Consider the following 17676-nt stretch of genomic DNA (forward strand, 5'->3'; position numbering starts at 1 on the left):
TTAAAAATCCATTACAGCCAAACCAAATGACCGTAATGAATAAAAAAAATTGAAAAAAAAAAAGACAAGATGTGATGGCTGCAGGGTGGCGCAGAAAAAACAGCCCATTACCGCCATTTCAAATGACCATAATGGGGAAAAGGACAAAACAAAAAAATTATTCCAAAAGTGGGTCATTTTGGTATATAATTCTTAAAGGGGGTCAAATGTTTCATTTTTTTTGGCAATAGGGTAAGAAAAAAAAATCAACAGTTGGTCTTTGTGATTGGCAATTTGGCAGGCATTCGAACTTACTTAATTTGTTCCCCGAAAAATGAAATTCGTTTGATTTTTTTAATTACCCCCACAATTGTTTTTTAGTTGAAAAATTTACTTTTATTTGTCATTTTAAAAGTTTAAATTAATACTCACTTGATCCTTTTATAATAGACATGAGTAAATAAAAATTGATATGTCTAATTCATAATAACATTGATCAAATATATCACTTTTTATTTATCGATATCTCTTTCAATATTATCGTTTATAAGCTAGTATTGTTGAGAGAAAAATATGAGTGAAATAGTAAATACTCCTTTTGATTTCATCTGTATAAAAAAAAAAAAAAAACTGCTTCACATGAAGACATATGCATATAACAAATTAGAGGTACATGATGCCATTAGTTTATTTGTTTTCATTATCAATTATTGAAACATTTTAATTTCGTTCCTACAAAATGCTAAGTGTTGTCCCCACTAAAAAATTGAACAATTGTTTATGTGAAAAATCAAATGTGCATCGTATAGAAGATAAATTGGAACGATTAATGTTTGGCCATATGCATTGAGAAATGTTTTTTTATAATATTGTAAATAAAAATTGTACGACAGTTTCAAATATAAAAACATAGGGTGGACAATTGTAAGATAACGATGTCGTCATTTTATAGCTTAAGTGTTATTTTCATTGATGCAGATGTTAAATTTCATTTCACCATGGTTTCAAACACACACTATTGTCAAATTCATTATAGTCGTCACAACATTCAATTAGTCCTAAAGCATATCAAGTAAATATCAAATAAACAACATCCTAACAACTACTTAGCATGTTCGCTATACATGTGTCTGAATCTACATTCAACCACATCATCCCACGATTCATCAAACGTGGTTCCAAAAAGAGGTTGCAAATCATAACTTCAATTCAGCCGCGTGCGTTAAATTCCCTTTCATCATAGTTTCGAACACACACATCTTGCCAATATAAGACAAATATCAAATAAAAATCAAGCAACTAACATCCAAACAACAACTCATCTCATTCACGTGTTTCAACACTCATTCATTGACAACATCATCCAATTTTTCAAAAGTATTAGCCTTGGAGTAGGTTTAATTTTATTATATTAACTAGTCGAGATACCCGTGCTACAGCACGGGTAGCGCGGCTTTGCCGCGCTGTATGGCCGCGGCTCCGCCGCGTATCGCGTCTCGGCTGCGTTTGGTATAGTGATTTTTTTTATCCATAGTGAAAATATGTAAAGTATTTAAAGCATAATAATGTATATATTGATCGTTAGTAATAAAAAATGACAAAATAATTAAATTTTAATATGAACAAATATATATTAAATTTTAGTATTGACGATATTAAAAATGCTAATAAATAAAAATAATCATACATTTTATTTACTAATATGTTTTAGTGTGAAAAATACTAATATGCATCCCGTGAAAAATCATAATTAATGTATTATATAATACTGCTATCGTAAAATATATTTCATAAATAAACATATACTAACATATTCCCGTAAAAAAATACAGTGAGATATATTTTTGTTAATATATAGTCCATACACTCATATATATTTTATCAATATATAGTTCTCATTAGATTTCAGAAATAAGAATATACTAATATATTCCCGTAAAACAAACATATACTCATATATATTTTTATTAATATATAGTTCATACACCCACATATATTTTATTAATATATTAATAAAACTTAGGCAGTCGCGGTGTTTAAATAGAGATATTAAAAAAAATACTTATTAAAACTGATCACTCGTTGTAGTTACTGAAATGGGTCCCGTGTTACAATTGTACACTCCAACGGGTTTTTTAGTGATATATTATCAAAAAAAACAACGGAAAAAATTGAAGTATGATTAATCATAGTATATTATATTATTATTTTTTTGTTTTAGTATTGACGATAAGAACAACTTCTCCGACCACCGCCATTCTAAATAATCTATTCTCACCATGTGTATAAAAGAACATTAATATTATACTTATATAAAATCTTTGATTATTTTACATGTAAAAATTTGTTAAAAATAGTCGAACATTTTCCATTGAGAGTCATAGCCGAACCTTACGTAGTTTTTTTTTTTTTTTTTTAAGGATTGAACCTTACATAGTTAATTATCTAATAGCAAGCATTTGATTGTGAATCATAGTCGAACCTTACGTAGTTAATTTTTTTTTTTTAGTGTTTCGAATACTAATTTTAATTTAATGATAAGTGATAAACACGTGTCTAGTGACATAAATATATACTCACGTTTATTTTATTAATATATACCAATATACCATACACTCATAATTATTGTTTTTCAAAAAAATATATTTTATTAATATATAGTTCACATTATATTTCATAAATATACACTATCTCATTTAAGTATAAAAATCATATGCATACATATTCCCTGTTTGATAAGTGTGTTACATGAAGCATTAAAAAAAAATCTAAATTAATATAATATTTCTATAAAAATCTTTACTTACATGTGAAAATCCGCTTAAATGTTTTTGAATTCGAAATTTAATTTATTGATAAGTGATAAATATAGGTCCCACGTAATAACATATATTGATTTGAGCAGATTTTAATGACTCAAACTTTGCACCTTTGGTTCTTGAAACATTTCACGTTGGACTTCAAATAATGATAATTAAATTAGAAGTTTTCACAACAAAGGTCCCGCGTAATAACATATATTGATTTGAGCAGATTTTAATGACTCAAACTTTACACCTTTGGTTCTTGAAACATTTCACGCTGGACTTCAAATAATGATAATTAAATTAAAAGTTTTCACAACAGTATATTAAGTCAAGTTAAATATTAAATATGTTATTCAGTGCGTTTAATGGACATTATTATCAACTTTGAGTTAGACATTGGAACCTGTCTATTTTATAGTTTTAATAAGAAATCAAAACGAACATCAGTTAATTAAAGTATATTTTCTTAATGGTTTTTAATCTCTCAGATGTATTGTATAGATAAAATAGGGATAATAAATCTTAATTAGGAAATTGCTAATATAACTATTATCCCAACTAATTAAAGAGATCATTACAACTTATGTATATTATTCAGACTGAATAACGACATCATTACAACTTATGGAAAATATATAGAGTTGTGAAATTATATTTTCACAACTTTGATCACATTTGATGTTGTCTTGTTTACAAAACTCACCCCGAGAGTTTCATTCTTCATAAAACCATTCATCTGAACAAAACTTCGTCAGTCTAGTCCAAGCTTTGTCTTATTCTTATCATCCCTGACCTTCTTCAAAACATCACTTGGAACCGCCTTCAGGTCCACAAAGGTTTATTGATACTAATCAAAATTGGATCATACCTATAATTGCAAAGTGAAGCCTGATATGAGAGTTGCTCCTGTATTTGTCCTTGGATCATTCAAAGTTGTTGCTGCTTAGCATAAAGAATTCCATTAATTCAAAGTTGAGAGGCTACATTGGCCAAACCCATAATCCTTTATTGCATTCCTTGCAATGATGGTGCAGCAGAACACACCGAAGAAAACTGTGAGGAATGCACCAACCCACCTCTCTGCCTCCGCTACACCAGACATAAATTCAATCTCATATACACATTCACACCAATGACCAAACACAAAATCTTGAAGAAAATGTTACAATTTACAATAGCAAATGACAAAACACAATAACTCCAAAATCATATTTCATAAGCTACCAATTTCTAAAAGAAAAAAGATTAATTTATTAAATTGCATTCTTCGACACCAAACAACATGGTAATGTTGATGAGAATTCACTGCAGCATTTTACCAAACACTTTGAGTGCATATACGAAACTGAAAAAGAGCAACACAAAATTCAAAGAAATTAGTAAATTAGATGTCAAATGGACACACAATCAATATGCATAACAGAAACATCAAAATGAATCAGCAAACTATATATAACTGATGTGAAAATATAAACAAAACTGCAAGATTTGAAGAAGATGCAAGAATGAAAAATAAACACAAGAAAACATCAGGAAAAAATAGATTTGTATACCTTTGAAATAACAAAATCATAGTCTGCTCTAACAACAACGCAAAATCAACGAAATGCATAAAAATAAAACAATCAAACATAAAATTCAATCACCAGTTAAATCAAGCGGAAAAAACGGAAGAAAACAAAAATCATACGAAATTAAAAGGAAAAAATCGAAGAATATTGTGCAGAATGAAGAAATTGTGAAAAAGAATGAAGAAATTGATGAAGAAATATGGTAATAGGAACAATAGAAGAAGAATGGAAGAAGAGAAAGAGAGAAGAAAATTTGATGTTTTTTGAGCAACCTGTTGGATGTTGATGTAGTGGGGATTACAACCCCTCGCTTAATTTCTGTAATAATGAGAGCTAGAGAGAGAGTGAGAGGCGGCTACTCTAGGGCATACCTAGGGCAACCGCGCCGGAGCTTTTCGCCGGCTGAGAGACACATCGGGGGGGGGGGGGGGGGGGGTCGGGGTCCAGCCAGGGTGGCAGAAATTGGGGGGGATAGGGGAGATTGGTCTGTGGTGCGGTCGAGGAAGAGGAAAGCGACGGAACCGGAGCATAGGGGACAGGATAGGCTACGGATATCAGACAAGCAAGGAGGATCGGTTTCTGGTGTTGGACATAAGGATTTGGCTAGGGTTTCCAATGGCAGAGTAGGGCTGAGACAAGAAGGGAAGGAATCATTTGCTGGTAGGGTTTCTAGTGACTTTGGCAGACGTGTTGCTTCAGCAGAATGGCACAGTTCTGATATTGTCGAGTTCAGTGATAAGGCTTCTTTCTACGTTACCAATTTTCCTGATAATATGCCATTGTTTCGTTTGAGACAAGCCTTTGAAGTTTGTGGAATTTTATCCGATGTTTTCATAGCAAGACACCGTAATGCGCGTGGACAGGAGTTTGGATTCGTGAGGTATGTGAAGGTAAAAAATAAGGACAAATTGGCACAGGCACTGAACAATGTTTGGTTTGGAGATTGTAGAGTCTGGGCACGTGAGGCGAGGTTCGATAGGTTTGCACATAATGATGAGAAAGTTAGGGTTTCGACTGTGTTGAGGAATAAAGATGGAGGAGTTGGCTCGGTGGTGATTGTGGATAGGAGTGAAGATGTTACAAATGGCCGTCTTGAAAAACATATGGTGGCTGGTAGCGGTGTGGAGGTGCATCAATTGAAGGTGGGGGATGTGGAGGTTCCGGTGGGCAGACCTGTGAAACTTGCGAAGGTTAGGAAGGTGGCGGAGGTGGGAAAGACTGTTGGTGGGGGTTCGGTGGCAGGAGGGAATGCTAGTGGCGATCAGGAACGTAATGGGATAGGAAAGGCTGGTGCAAGTGCAGTGGTGTATGGCAATGATGGGAGGAATACAGTTGTATCAGTTCAGAATGTTAAGGTGACAGAGCAGAAGCCGCAACATTACATTCCCATTTTTAAATCCCGCATTCAGGACTTGCTTTGGGCACAATCTGGTATGGTGGCATTGATGTCGGAGGGGGAATCCGCGTTAGCTATTCAACAAAAAGTAGAGGACGCCGGTTTTCCTAATGTGTTAATTACACCAATGGGGGGTGATCGTGTTTTTCTCAACTGTACAAATGGGGAGGACATTTGGAAACTTTTCAATGATGCCGTACATTTTTTTGGGATGTTGTTTAACACAGTTCGAAAATGGACACCGTCAGAGGTAAAATATGAAAGGGGAGCTTGGTTGCGTATTTATGGAGTTCCTATTCATGCCTGGACCGAGGATTTTTTCAGATTATGTGTCTTGGATACGGGCAGATTTATACGTTTAGATGAATGTACGGTTGACAGGGCGAGGTTGGATTATGCACGTGTGTTGGTGTCGACAACGCAGATTGAGATTGTGAACACAAATGCTGAATTTTTGATAGACAATTGTAATTATACCGTTAAATTGGTGGAGGAGTGGGGATGCAATTTGGGGGAGGATGCTTTCATGACGGAGGAGGTGATTGATTCTAGACCGAAAACTTTATCGCAACCGAGTAATGTTAATGATCTAGAGGAGGTGCAAGGGGAGTGGGAGTTGGATGAATTGGTTACTGATTTGCATAGAGAGTGGGAGGAACATGAAGGGCAGATTGTGGGGTCTCAAAAAAATCAAATTGCTGTTCCTAAACAACAGCCAGAGAACGCTGAAGTGGTGAGTCAGAATAAGCAACAACAAAAATCTGTGCAGTTTTCAAAACCGCAGGCAGCAGACTTGTCAATTGATCTGTCGCCAGTGCTTTCACCAGTTCGTGATCCTTCGCCTCCAAAACCTCAAGGTGCAAGCAATGTCAAAGAACCGGGACCTTGGAGCCTTGATTGGTTGTCGAAAGTTCCTATCCATGAAGGTGGTAATGCTTTTACTTCTACTCGCTCTTTTGATATTAATGCTAATGCCGAGTCAAATGTTGAGAAAGTGTGTGCTTTGCCATCGAAAAATTTGATTAAGAAAAAGCATAGGGGACCTATAAATAATTCTGTTGGTTTCATGAAACGAATAGCAAGAATGCCGGAGGTAGATAGAAAGGCTATTTTGAAAATTGTAAACAAAAAAAGGAGGAAGAGCAAGGTACGTAAGTCTGACCATGCTTCAAAGGAAGTTACTAAATCTTCCGACTCTTCTATTAATTCATCTTCAGCATTTAATAAGGATTGTGAAAATTGGGTGCTCTTACATAGTAAACCCAAGGTGTTGGCGGAGGATGTCAGAGATATTGGAAAGGTAATTGGTGTGAAGTATAATTGTGATACCATTAATAGGTTCAATTTATTGACCAAAGACGGAAGAAAGGAGTTGCGGGCAGCAAGTGTTACTGAGTTGGGGCAAGCGGAAGTAGGCGGGAGTGGGAGTGTTGGGGAGGGGTGTTGAGGGTGTGCGAGTAGGAGGGGTTTGGGGGGAGTGTGGTGGCAATGAAAATTCTTTCTTATAATGTGAGGGGTCTCGGTGGTGGGGAGAAGAGGGTGGAGGTTCGTCGGTTAGTCAATGAGAAACATCCTTTTGTTTTGTGCATTCAAGAGTCGAAGTTGAGTTCAGTTGATGATTGGTTGATTAAATTGATTTGGGGAGATTCCCATTGCGGTTATTCCTATCGACCGTCCTTGGGGGCTTCCGGTGGTTTGATTACGGTGTGGGATACTTCTCGTGTAGAGGTGTGGTGTACAATGAGTTACGGTGGAGTTCTAATTATTAGAGGAAAAGATATTTCTTCGGCTGAAGAGTTTATTATTTGTAACGTTTATGCTCCGTGTGATTCAGTGGCTAAAAGGGAGTTGTGGGAGCAATTGTCATCTGTTGTTATTAATAATTCGGACATTTGTGTCTGTTTGTGTGGGGATTTTAATGCTGTTAGAAATGAGGACGAACGGAAAGGGAGAGGGATGGTCTTCAGACAGGTGGATGCTGATATGTTCAATAATTTTATTGTCGATTGTTCTTTGATTGACTTGCCTATTTGTGGTAGGTTGTTCACTTGGTACCGAGGGGATGGTGTTTCTATGAGTAGGTTGGATCGTTTTTTACTGTCTGCAAGGTGGTGTGATGTTTGGCCCAATTGCGTTCAGGTTGCTCACCAACGGGGGCTGTCTGATCATGTTCCCGTTATGTTACATGTTGATGATGCTAATTGGGGTCCGCGTCCTCTCAGAATGCTTAAGTGTTGGGCAGATTTTCAGGGCTATGAAGAGTTTGTTCGAGGTATGTGGTTATCGCTTAATATTACTGGATGGGGTGGCTTTGTATTGAAACAAAAATTGAAATTGGTGAAGGCGGCGTTAAAGAATTGGCATCTTCAGCATTCGAAGAATTTGGATGGTAAGATCAATGATGCGAAGAACAGAATTTCTTTCTTAGATTCTAAGGCGGAGGAAATGCCACTTCTTGAGACAGAGATAGAGGAATTACATGATTTATCTGTTAACTTGCATTCATTGGCTCGGATTCAAAACAGTATTAATTGGCAGAATTCAAGGATGAACTGGTTACAGGAAGGCGATGCAAACTCCAAATTTTTTCATGGTGTAATGTCAGCCCGACGACGACATAATGCTATCAGTGTGGTATCTGTTAATGGTGTTAATGTAGAAGGCGTTCAAAATATTAGAGCGGCAGTGTTCAATCATTTCTCTTCGCATTATAGATCGAGTGGATCACTTCGGCCAGGTATTGAAGGACTTCAGTTTCGCCAACTTTCTTTTACTGAAGCGGGAAGTTTAACAAGGCCGTTTACTACGGAAGAAGTGAAGCAAGCGGTTTGGGACTGTGACAGTTACAAGAGTCCTGGACCAGATGGTGTGCACTTCGGATTTATTAAACAATTTTGGGACATTTTGAAGGATGATTTTATGAGATTTTTGGTGGAATTTCATCGGAATGGGAAGCTTTCAAAAGGAATCAATTCTACTTTTATTGCTTTGCTCCCGAAGGTATCTAGTCCTCAACGGTTGACGGATTTCCGGCCTATCTCATTAGTGGGGAGTATGTATAAGGTGTTAGCGAAGGTTCTTGCTAATAGATTACGAGGTGTCATTAATAGTGTGGTGTCGGATACGCAATCAGTGTTTGTCAGAGGGAAGCAAATTCTAGATGGTATTTTGATCGCAAATGAGGTGGTGGATGAAGCGAAGCGCTTGAATAAGGAACTTCTCTTATTTAAAGTTGATTTTGAAAAGGCATATGACTCCGTTGATTTAAAGTATCTGGATGCGGTGATGGTTAAAATGAATTTTCCTACTATTTGGCGAAAATGGATAAATGAATGTGTGGGGACAGCAACAGCATCAGTTTTGGTTAATGGGTCTCCTACGGAGGAATTTTTTATTGAGAGGGGTCTTCGTCAAGGAGATCCGTTGTCGCCTTTCTTATTTTTGTTGGTTGCCGAAGGGCTTAATGTGTTGATGCAAGCTATGGTGGAGGCGCAATTGTTTAATGGGTATGGTATTGGTAGCGCAAATTTGGTTCGGATAAGTCACCTTCAGTTTGCGGATGATACTCTATTGATAGGCGAAAAATCTTGGTTGAATGTTCGATCTATGAGGGCTGTGTTGCTTTTGTTCGAGGAGGTGTCGGGGTTGAAGGCTAACTTTCACAAAAGTATGTTGACAGGAGTTAATGTTCCTGAATCTTGGTTGTCTGAGGCTGCTTTGGTGATGAACTGCCGCAAGGGAGTTATCCCTTTTGTTTACTTGGGTCTACCAATTGGTGGGGATTCAAGGAAGTTGAGCTTGTGGAAGCCTGTTGTTGATCGTATAGTAAAGCAATTATCATCGTGGAGTAACAAATTTTTGTCTTTTGGTGGCCGTCTGGTATTGCTGAAGTCTGTCCTGTCCTCTCTTCCGGTTTACTTTCTTTCCTTTTTCAGAGCCCCTGCAGGTATAATTTCTTCTATTGAATCTATTTTTAAAATTTTTTTTGGGGGGGGGGGGGGGGGGGGTGGTGAGGATCTTAGGAAAATTCATTGGATAAATTGGGATTCGATTTGTTTATCTAAGGAGGAAGGGGGGTTGGGGGTTAGAAAGGTGGGAGCTTTTAATTTCTCTTTGTTGGGGAAGTGGTGTTGGAGGTTGGTGCACGAGAAAGAGGGGCTGTGGTATAAAGTTTTGAAAGCCCGTTATGGGGAGGTTGGAGGGCGCTTGAGGGAGGGAGATAGGAATGGTTCTAATTGGTGGAGGACGATTTGTCGTGTTCGAGATGGGGTGGGGGAGGGTGTAGGGAGTTGGTTTGAAGAGAATCTTTGTAGGGTAGTTGGTAATGGTCGTAATACTTTGTTTTGGTTTGACTGTTGGGTGGGGGAATTACCTTTAAGATTAAAGTTTCCCCGCCTTTTTGATCTGGCTGTCAGTAAGGAGTGTTCGGTGGAGGATATGTGGAGGTTGGGGTGGACGGAAGGAGGTATGGGGTGGGAGTGGCGACGTCGTCTGTTAGCTTGGGAGGAGGAAAGTGTTAGGGAGTGCTCTATTTTATTACAAAATGTTGTTTTGCAGGATAACGTTAATGACTCTTGGAGATGGAGGTTGGATCCTGTTCATGGTTACACGGTGCGAGAAGCATATAAATTTATTACTCACTCAGGTAGTACTGCCGTCAGGTCTTGTGTGGACGATGTGTGGCACAAACAGGTCCCGTTGAAAGTGTCTCTGATGGCGTGGCGTCTCTTACGTAATAGATTGCCGACAAAAGATAATCTGTTGCGGAGGAATATTATAAATTCAGATGATACCATGTGTGCGACAGCTGGGTGTGGAATTATGGAATCAGCACATCATTTATTTCTACAGTGTGACACATCCAGAGAGCTTTGGCATAACGTTCTTAACTGGTTAGGCCTTTCTTTTGTTCCGCCATTCCATTTGCGGCATCATTTCATGCATTTTACTAAGATGGCGGGCTGGTCAAGGTCTTCCTTTGTATTCTTTACGACAATTTGGTTTGCTACAGTTTGGATATTATGGAAGGAAAGGAATTACCGTATCTTCCAACATAAGGTCTCTAATTCCGATGTTCTTATCGAAAAGGTCAAGAGAAATTCGTTCCTATGGCTGAAATCGAAGCAACCTTCCTTTTGTTTTAGTTTTAATGATTGGTGGAAACACCCGACTCTTTGTATGGGTATCCAGGTGTGATTTTTCTATTTTTATTCCTGCTGTTTGGTAATGGCAGTATGACTCTGTAAATACTTTCTGGTGGTTTGACCTTTGCACACCTTGTGCAGGTTGAATCACTATGGTTATATTGAAATCTCATTTTGATTTGTTCAAAAAAAAAGAAAGAGAGGAAACCGTGGAAAGAGGGAGAGGAAAGTGTGGGAAGAATAAAAATTGAATTAAAGTGAAATTGTGTGAAATACCCCAAATAGCCTTGTGTTGTAGTTATAATTGAATTTAGGAGAAGGGTATAGAAGTCCGATTTTGTTAAAAAAACCTCACATTGCATCTTGGAACTTGAATATCCAATATTACCCTTTGTAAAAAGTGAAAACAGTTATGTAATTTTGTTGGAAAGAGGGACAGTTAAATAATTTTGGTAGTAGATTATTTTTATATATATATAGTAGATTTATTGAATTTCATAGCGTCCTCCACTATAGGTAAAAACCGTCGTCCCCTATTTGCAATTGTAACATCCCAGTAACAATTCTCCCCAAACCTCACCACCATATCTCCATTAAAAAAAATCCAATATTCCAAAAAATCAACACAAATAAGAAAATATTGGCAACAACGAGGCCGGAGTGCAGGAGAGAAGAAAAGAGATTCAATATAGAGGAAACAGAAGTGACCGCTGCAGCCCATGCAAAGCCAACCATCACCACCATGCAACAACCGTATCACCGCCATCAAATGCCATCTTGCAAGTACCACATCACCGCCGGCTGCACTTCGTGACCTCTCCAGCACCTGTTTTCTAATCTCTTCCAATAAACTAAGTGGCTGAAACAACGATGTTCTGTGTTGGCTATCCCACTTGTTATTCACTTAACGGGTCCTTTGAGTTGGCTAAGGTTGAGAAGCCAATGGAGACACTGTTGTCATTAGCAACTCGTGGCGAAAGAACATGTTCGCTAGAGTGGAGTGAGACCGTGTTAAGTTTTTTCTTTTGTGATCTAAAAAAATTAATAAATTTAACCGGTCAACAGGTAAAAGGGATAAAAAAAAAATAGCCGACGTGGTCCAATAGATGAGAGGATAATAAAAGATAAAGTTAAAAAAAATTACATACTTATATCATCAAACCAAGTAAAATAAAAATTGCATTAATACCGTGTGGAAGAGAGATATAATATCAACTATCCATGCAACTTCTTCAGGTCTAGATAGAAAATTAATCCCCAGCGTGCACAATTGTTTCGGGTCTTAAATTTTGACAAAAAACAATAAAAATTTTATAGCGTCAGAATTTGAGTTTAAACAGACATGAAAACTGAAAAATATTATAAATATCAATGTCATTCCAGACAAGAAAAGGACGGAATATAGCAAGGGACATCAAGCAAGCATCTTTGATGTGGTCCTAGGACAAGCTCAGCCACAAGAAAGCCATATTTCCTCTTCCCTCAGAAGCAGCAGGTAGCTATCATCAGATTCATTCAACATACAACACCCATTAACTAATAAAAAGCTCTTGAAACCGGTGGGAAGCTGACCCCAGATTTTAAAAAGCAGCTGAGGGGCAGTCGGGAAACAAAACAGCCAAAATTCCTCCGCAAATTCAAGCAAGCAAAACCATCCTCTAAGGCTAAGAACATACATATATATCCCACAAAAACAAGTTATCACAATAGTCGCATCACTAGGTCCACAACAACCAAAAATAAAATGCCTTCTGTTTTCATTTTTAGAGGGAGGGGGTTGATCTTCGCATTTAGTCATGTTTTCTGTTTTGTAATCGGAATTTTCTTCCTATTCAACAATCATGTTATCCTAAATGTCTCACGAGAATTTATCTCATTGTGCCACGTGCAAAGACTGAGATAATTTCTAGATACCTGCCAGTGTCCTCCTTAACTCTTACGGGCTCCCAAAAAAAAAACTGAAGTGCCTAAGCACGTTTGCAGCTCTAATTTCTCCTTGAAGTAGAGAAATCTGAGCCATGAATGTCAACTTGACCAGTAATTTCACTAGTTGAGAGCTGCAATGGAGTGCTCAAATCCCCAAATGCAGGTGTATGCTCTGAATTATCTGGTAGAACAACTGGTCCTCCTGCACCATCATAGATAGTTGTCTCCAGAGCAATATTGTGCATTTGCTCTGCTAGCATGTCCTGATTTAACACTTCAGGACTTGTAACATTAGGAAACTGAACAGGAGAAGGCATGATCCATTTCTCCCAATCATTTTGCCTCCTTATTTTGTCTCCCTATAATATAAATAAATAAGAAAATCAAAACAGCAGGTTCAACAAATTGATATTCCGATGCAATATCAAATTAAATTATAAACACAAATCTCCAATGCAAGATTAAGAAAAATGAAAATGAGAATGAAATTGAAAACAAGAGTTTCAATAAATTGATAGAACAAGGAAAATGAGAATTATCACTTTATTTGATCTTCCAGCTAAATTTGTGCATCTATTCAAATCGAATTATAAACTAAAATTTCCAATGCAAGATTTAGAAAAATACCTGCACTTCAACCACAGATGAAGTTCGAATTGCATCTATTATAAGCTGAATATTGTCAGTCAAATCCATGACCTGGCAGACGGAAATATTTTCATTAATTAAATTATAATATAATGCTATAACTCACATCCAAATAGAAGAATTTCTAAGACAATTTAGATGGGTTTGGAAAACAGCACAGTACAAAGTCTAAATGATATATGAAGTCAGCTACAAAATAGTCAACCACTATAAGTACAAACTACAAACCAAAACTTGAAGCAGGTATTACATACAGTCACACACATTTACATATCCAGTTCCATCTCGCCAGTGTCGGACATAATTATGATGGTATATAGTTCAGGAGATAAACTTATGCATACACTAGAGCATACAATTTCCAAGTTATCCTTTAAGGCAATTACATCAATACCAAAAATGCATCAATCAACATTGATAACAAAACATAAAGATTTTCATGGTGCACTCTTGGTCTGTAACCAAGAAATCAAAAGCACAACAATGATTGTATCCATTAAATGGTCTACTTTAGCTTTTATGAGTTGATAGTACCAAAACCAATAATAATAATGACAACAGTGATGCTTAATATGGTAAAAATAACATAATTACAAAACCAAGAGAACAAATAATTAAAATTAAAAGGATCAAACTTTAAATCTTCTTGCAAGCTTTTTATTCTTTTGACGGTTCATTGTGCATACATTCATGTATGGTTTGTTGTATTTAACTATCAAACTCATGTTTTTCCAGTCAAGGGAGCCTGACAAAAGGCACCTATTGCAGAAGCCAACACAACCAAACAATATCCATTGTAACATATAATACCCAGTAGGCATGTTTCACGTTTTCATCTACTGATGTTCAAAGTCCAAACAAGATATGGATTACAGAAAAAATATCATTTTAATGCAAGACACTAAAAGAATTTCCTTGCCTTAAAAGAATTTCCTGAAAAAAAGCTGTAAACTTTTCCTCAAGACACTAAAACAACTTCTTGTATTAAAAAAAACTTTTTTATTTTCCTAGTCTAATTTAGTGATACACAACATAACTAAACACAACTTGAGCCCAGATTCCTCAAATAGAACTGCATATAATATAGAAAGCAAAAGTAGGATAAAAAAAAGAGTAAAGATCATACATCAATCCCCCAAAATGAGAAAAATACTAGCTAAATTCATCAGACAATTTGAAATAGGTAGGGTGCTAGGTTTGGCAATATAACTATGCAGCCATGGGGAGACAACACATGCTACACCATTGTCGTGCTGGATTGTCATAGAACAAGCAAAACAAATCATAACACAATATTTATCAATATAAAAACATTGCACGTGCAATCAATCAATCAGTCATGACCTGATCCTTTCCAAGAAGCGCCAAAATTTGTAAACAAGTGGCTTCCATTAAAAGGTAGAAGATGATTATATATAATTCAATCCTTCTACTTCAGCAGTAATTTAACTATTAATGTAGAAGTAAAAAGTGCATAATTGTGAGTTATGAAGTCAGCTATAAAAACAAAAATATACGCATTTTCACCTCACTCTCTCTCTCTCTCTCTCACATAAAAGCAATTGTATACATCCAAATTACTTACTTTTTTGAAGCCAGCAATTAGCGTTATTGGAACCCAGCCCTGGGCATCCATATTCTTCCGCAAGAATATATCTTTGACTAAATTTTCATTACTGCAATAGAAAAGTTGTATAATTGTCTGCAATCAACTTTCTTAACCAACAAAAAAGGCAATTTAAAAAAATTAACAGACCAAAGTAAAAGCAGTACCTAAAATAGTAGTCAATCTGGTTGACTATCTTGCTATGCAACTGAGGGTCTGGCCCTGCATAATAAAGAGGCATTGGAGGAACAAAGGGAACACCTCTTAGTGAATCTATCGGTGGAGGTGGAGCTGCAAATAATACCACTGGAGCAGCTAGTTCTGAAAACAAATACAGTCATCAGAGAATATTCATATCCTGAAAGAAATCATCTTGACATTAATACAACATACCATGGAATCCCATGTGGCCACCAAAAGGCCGCAATGGTGGTGGATGAATGAATGGTGCAGAATTAGGAGGCAGAGATGGCCTTATAATTCTTGGAGAAACTCTTGGTGGCACGTGCATGTCTCTACCATTGTAATTTCGACGATTGTTCCAGTCTTGATCACGCCTGTTCCCATAGTTATGATGGTGGTGAGAACCATCTCCACGCTGATGTGGACCACCATTACGATGTCTAAATGAATTACGCTGCTGTTGATGATCACTTGGCACAAATCCACTTCTCTGTGTGTGGTCTCTGGGAGACTGTGTGTGGTCTCTTGGAGACTGTGCATGGTCTCTGGGAGACTGTGTATGGTCTCTGGAAGAAGAGGTGTGAGATCCCGATGCAGCTATCGAAACTTGGGGTGCAGACTGCTGTGTGTGGCCCCCATTAGAAGATGCATTTGAACTGTTGTGTTTGATTGGTTTCTGGCGAGTTGGTGCCATATTGTTTACATTTACATTATCTCCGACTTGTCTTTGCATAGAGGAAGAAGGTGTGCTTTCCATACCCTATAATTGACACTTAAAACAATAGCAATATCGATGTGCATACAAACAAAAAATAAAAATAAAAAGTGCACAGCAAAATCAAATATGACAAAAAGTGAAAAATGATAGCATTTCACAATCCATCAGGTCGCAAAGACATGGCAATTTGATTCAATATTATTCCTACAGCTCCCTGTGCATATATTCCGTAACTTCAGACCAAAAAAGAACTTGCATTTACCAAATTGTACAGTGAGAAGAATACAAAAAGTGATCCTGAAACTCTATACAATGACACTTCTGATGGAAGGCGTGTCAGAGTCCGACACACTGTTGCATGGACGCTTCTGATTGAAGGCATGTCCCGGTGAGTCGGTGACACAACACCGACACTTGTGGTTACAATGAATTATGTCATTTTCTAAAAAAAAATATTGATGTCGCCATGTCTGGTGTCCGTGTTTGTGTCCGTGCTTCATAGCCGACACATCATGTGATTACATTCAATTAATTCATTTTTTCAAATTTTTACTAATGTCGTGTGTCCATGTCAGTGGTTCATAACAGTATTATGCATAAGGTAAAGGCGTATCCACTGTTGATTCAGTTTAACATGCCATGCAATACATACTGATCCTAACCTACTGAAATTCACTTCAATCATTTTTATGCATGATACCATCAATGAATTCAATTTCATACAAGAAAAACATTAAAAACACATGAAAAATCAACTCAACAACGCTACAAACATAATCATCTCTAACAAACTATATTAAATTGGACAAATCATTGAAATCGTAGGTATTGTAAATCGTATTAACATAAATACTATAGTGAATCGCAACAGAAACAAACCTGCCATGGAGAAACAGAAGATCCATCTAACAAACCCTTCGACGACTCCGATTTCGTAGAACCTCGAGCGGAATCAGATAAAGCAGGCCACGAGCGTGCATCCATCACCGGCTGAACCTCCGAAACACCGCCATTGCCGGAAGACCTATTCCAAGCAGGTCTCTTACCAGTACCACCATTGCGCTCACCTCCGTTATCTGCGTTATCAGAGATCACTTCAGCAGAGGTAGAATCATCCACCGGAGCAGTTACAATCGGGAAAGATTCCTCCGATGAAGAAACGGCGGGAACGGCGGCGATAGACTCCGATTCGCCACGAACTACTTGATTCCACGGCGGAAGACGACGTGATTGGAGGTTATCGGAGGAATGATTAGGGGAATGGTTACCGATCATTTCCATCGATAACAACGAATGATTAGGGATAATAATAAGTATTAAACGATGTGATTAGAGTGATCGACGTTGATTTGATTCGATTAGAGTGATTTGTGAGATTTAGATGAAGGTGTGAGAGAAAATGTGGTAGATTAGGGTTCCAAAAATTGTGCGATCTAATCGCAGGGAATAATGAAGAGGAAGAAGATGAAGAAGGTTTTTTCTTTGATAACTTCTTCTCTTATGACTTTTTCACGTCAGTTTAGACTATGAATATGAGCAAAACTACCCATAACTTGTTTTTCAAATTTTTTTCATCTGCTCATCTTTTCTCCTCTTTTTGTGTCATTCCTTTCATTTTCAAATTCAAGCAATTTTTTTACTCAATCTTCAAACATGTCAAATGAGTTTACATGTAGCTTTAGGTGGTGTATTGGGTTG

General features: G+C 37.1%; 2 protein-coding genes across 2 annotated transcripts; one reads left to right on the forward strand and one right to left on the reverse strand.

Annotated features, from left to right (window-relative positions):
* The first annotated feature begins 4683 nt into the window (after positions 1-4683).
* Positions 4684-7200, forward strand: LOC146920195 (uncharacterized). The gene has a single exon (XM_085711120.1). The coding sequence runs from the start codon at positions 4684-4686 to the stop codon at positions 7198-7200; it is 2517 nt and encodes an 838-aa protein (XP_085567246.1).
* Positions 7201-12184: 4984 nt separating this feature from the next.
* On the reverse strand, positions 12185-17458 carry LARP1C (winged-helix DNA-binding transcription factor family protein). The gene is made up of 6 exons (XM_085713623.1): positions 16858-17458; positions 15471-16020; positions 15245-15398; positions 15057-15147; positions 13451-13522; positions 12185-13182 (listed from the first exon to the last, which is right to left on the reverse strand). Exons 1-6 carry the CDS (start codon positions 17257-17259, stop codon positions 12883-12885), a joined length of 1569 nt encoding a protein of 522 aa, XP_085569749.1. The 5' UTR covers positions 17260-17458; the 3' UTR covers positions 12185-12882.
* Positions 17459-17676: the final 218 nt, after the last annotated feature.

This window comes from Medicago sativa, chromosome 5 (genome assembly GCF_051527215.1).
Source record: "Medicago sativa cultivar Bolivia chromosome 5, Bolivia_mono, whole genome shotgun sequence".
NCBI lineage: Eukaryota > Viridiplantae > Streptophyta > Magnoliopsida > Fabales > Fabaceae > Medicago > Medicago sativa.

What these genes read in the sequence shown, in the direction of transcription:
- LOC146920195 (XM_085711120.1), top strand. Translation starts at nt 4,684, where the DNA reads ATGAGAGCTAGAGAGAGAGTGAGAGGCGGCTACTCTAGGGCATACCTA.
- LARP1C (XM_085713623.1), bottom strand. Translation starts at nt 17,259, where the DNA reads ATGGAAATGATCGGTAACCATTCCCCTAATCATTCCTCCGATAACCTC. An exon ending in TGGCCACATGGGATTCCATG is followed by an intron (nt 15,399 to 15,470) that starts GTATGTTGTATT and finishes ATTTGTTTTCAG; the next exon opens with AACTAGCTGCTCCAGTGGTA. An exon ending in TAATTGCTGGCTTCAAAAAA is followed by an intron (nt 13,523 to 15,056) that starts GTAAGTAATTTG and finishes TCCGTCTGCCAG; the next exon opens with GTCATGGATTTGACTGACAA.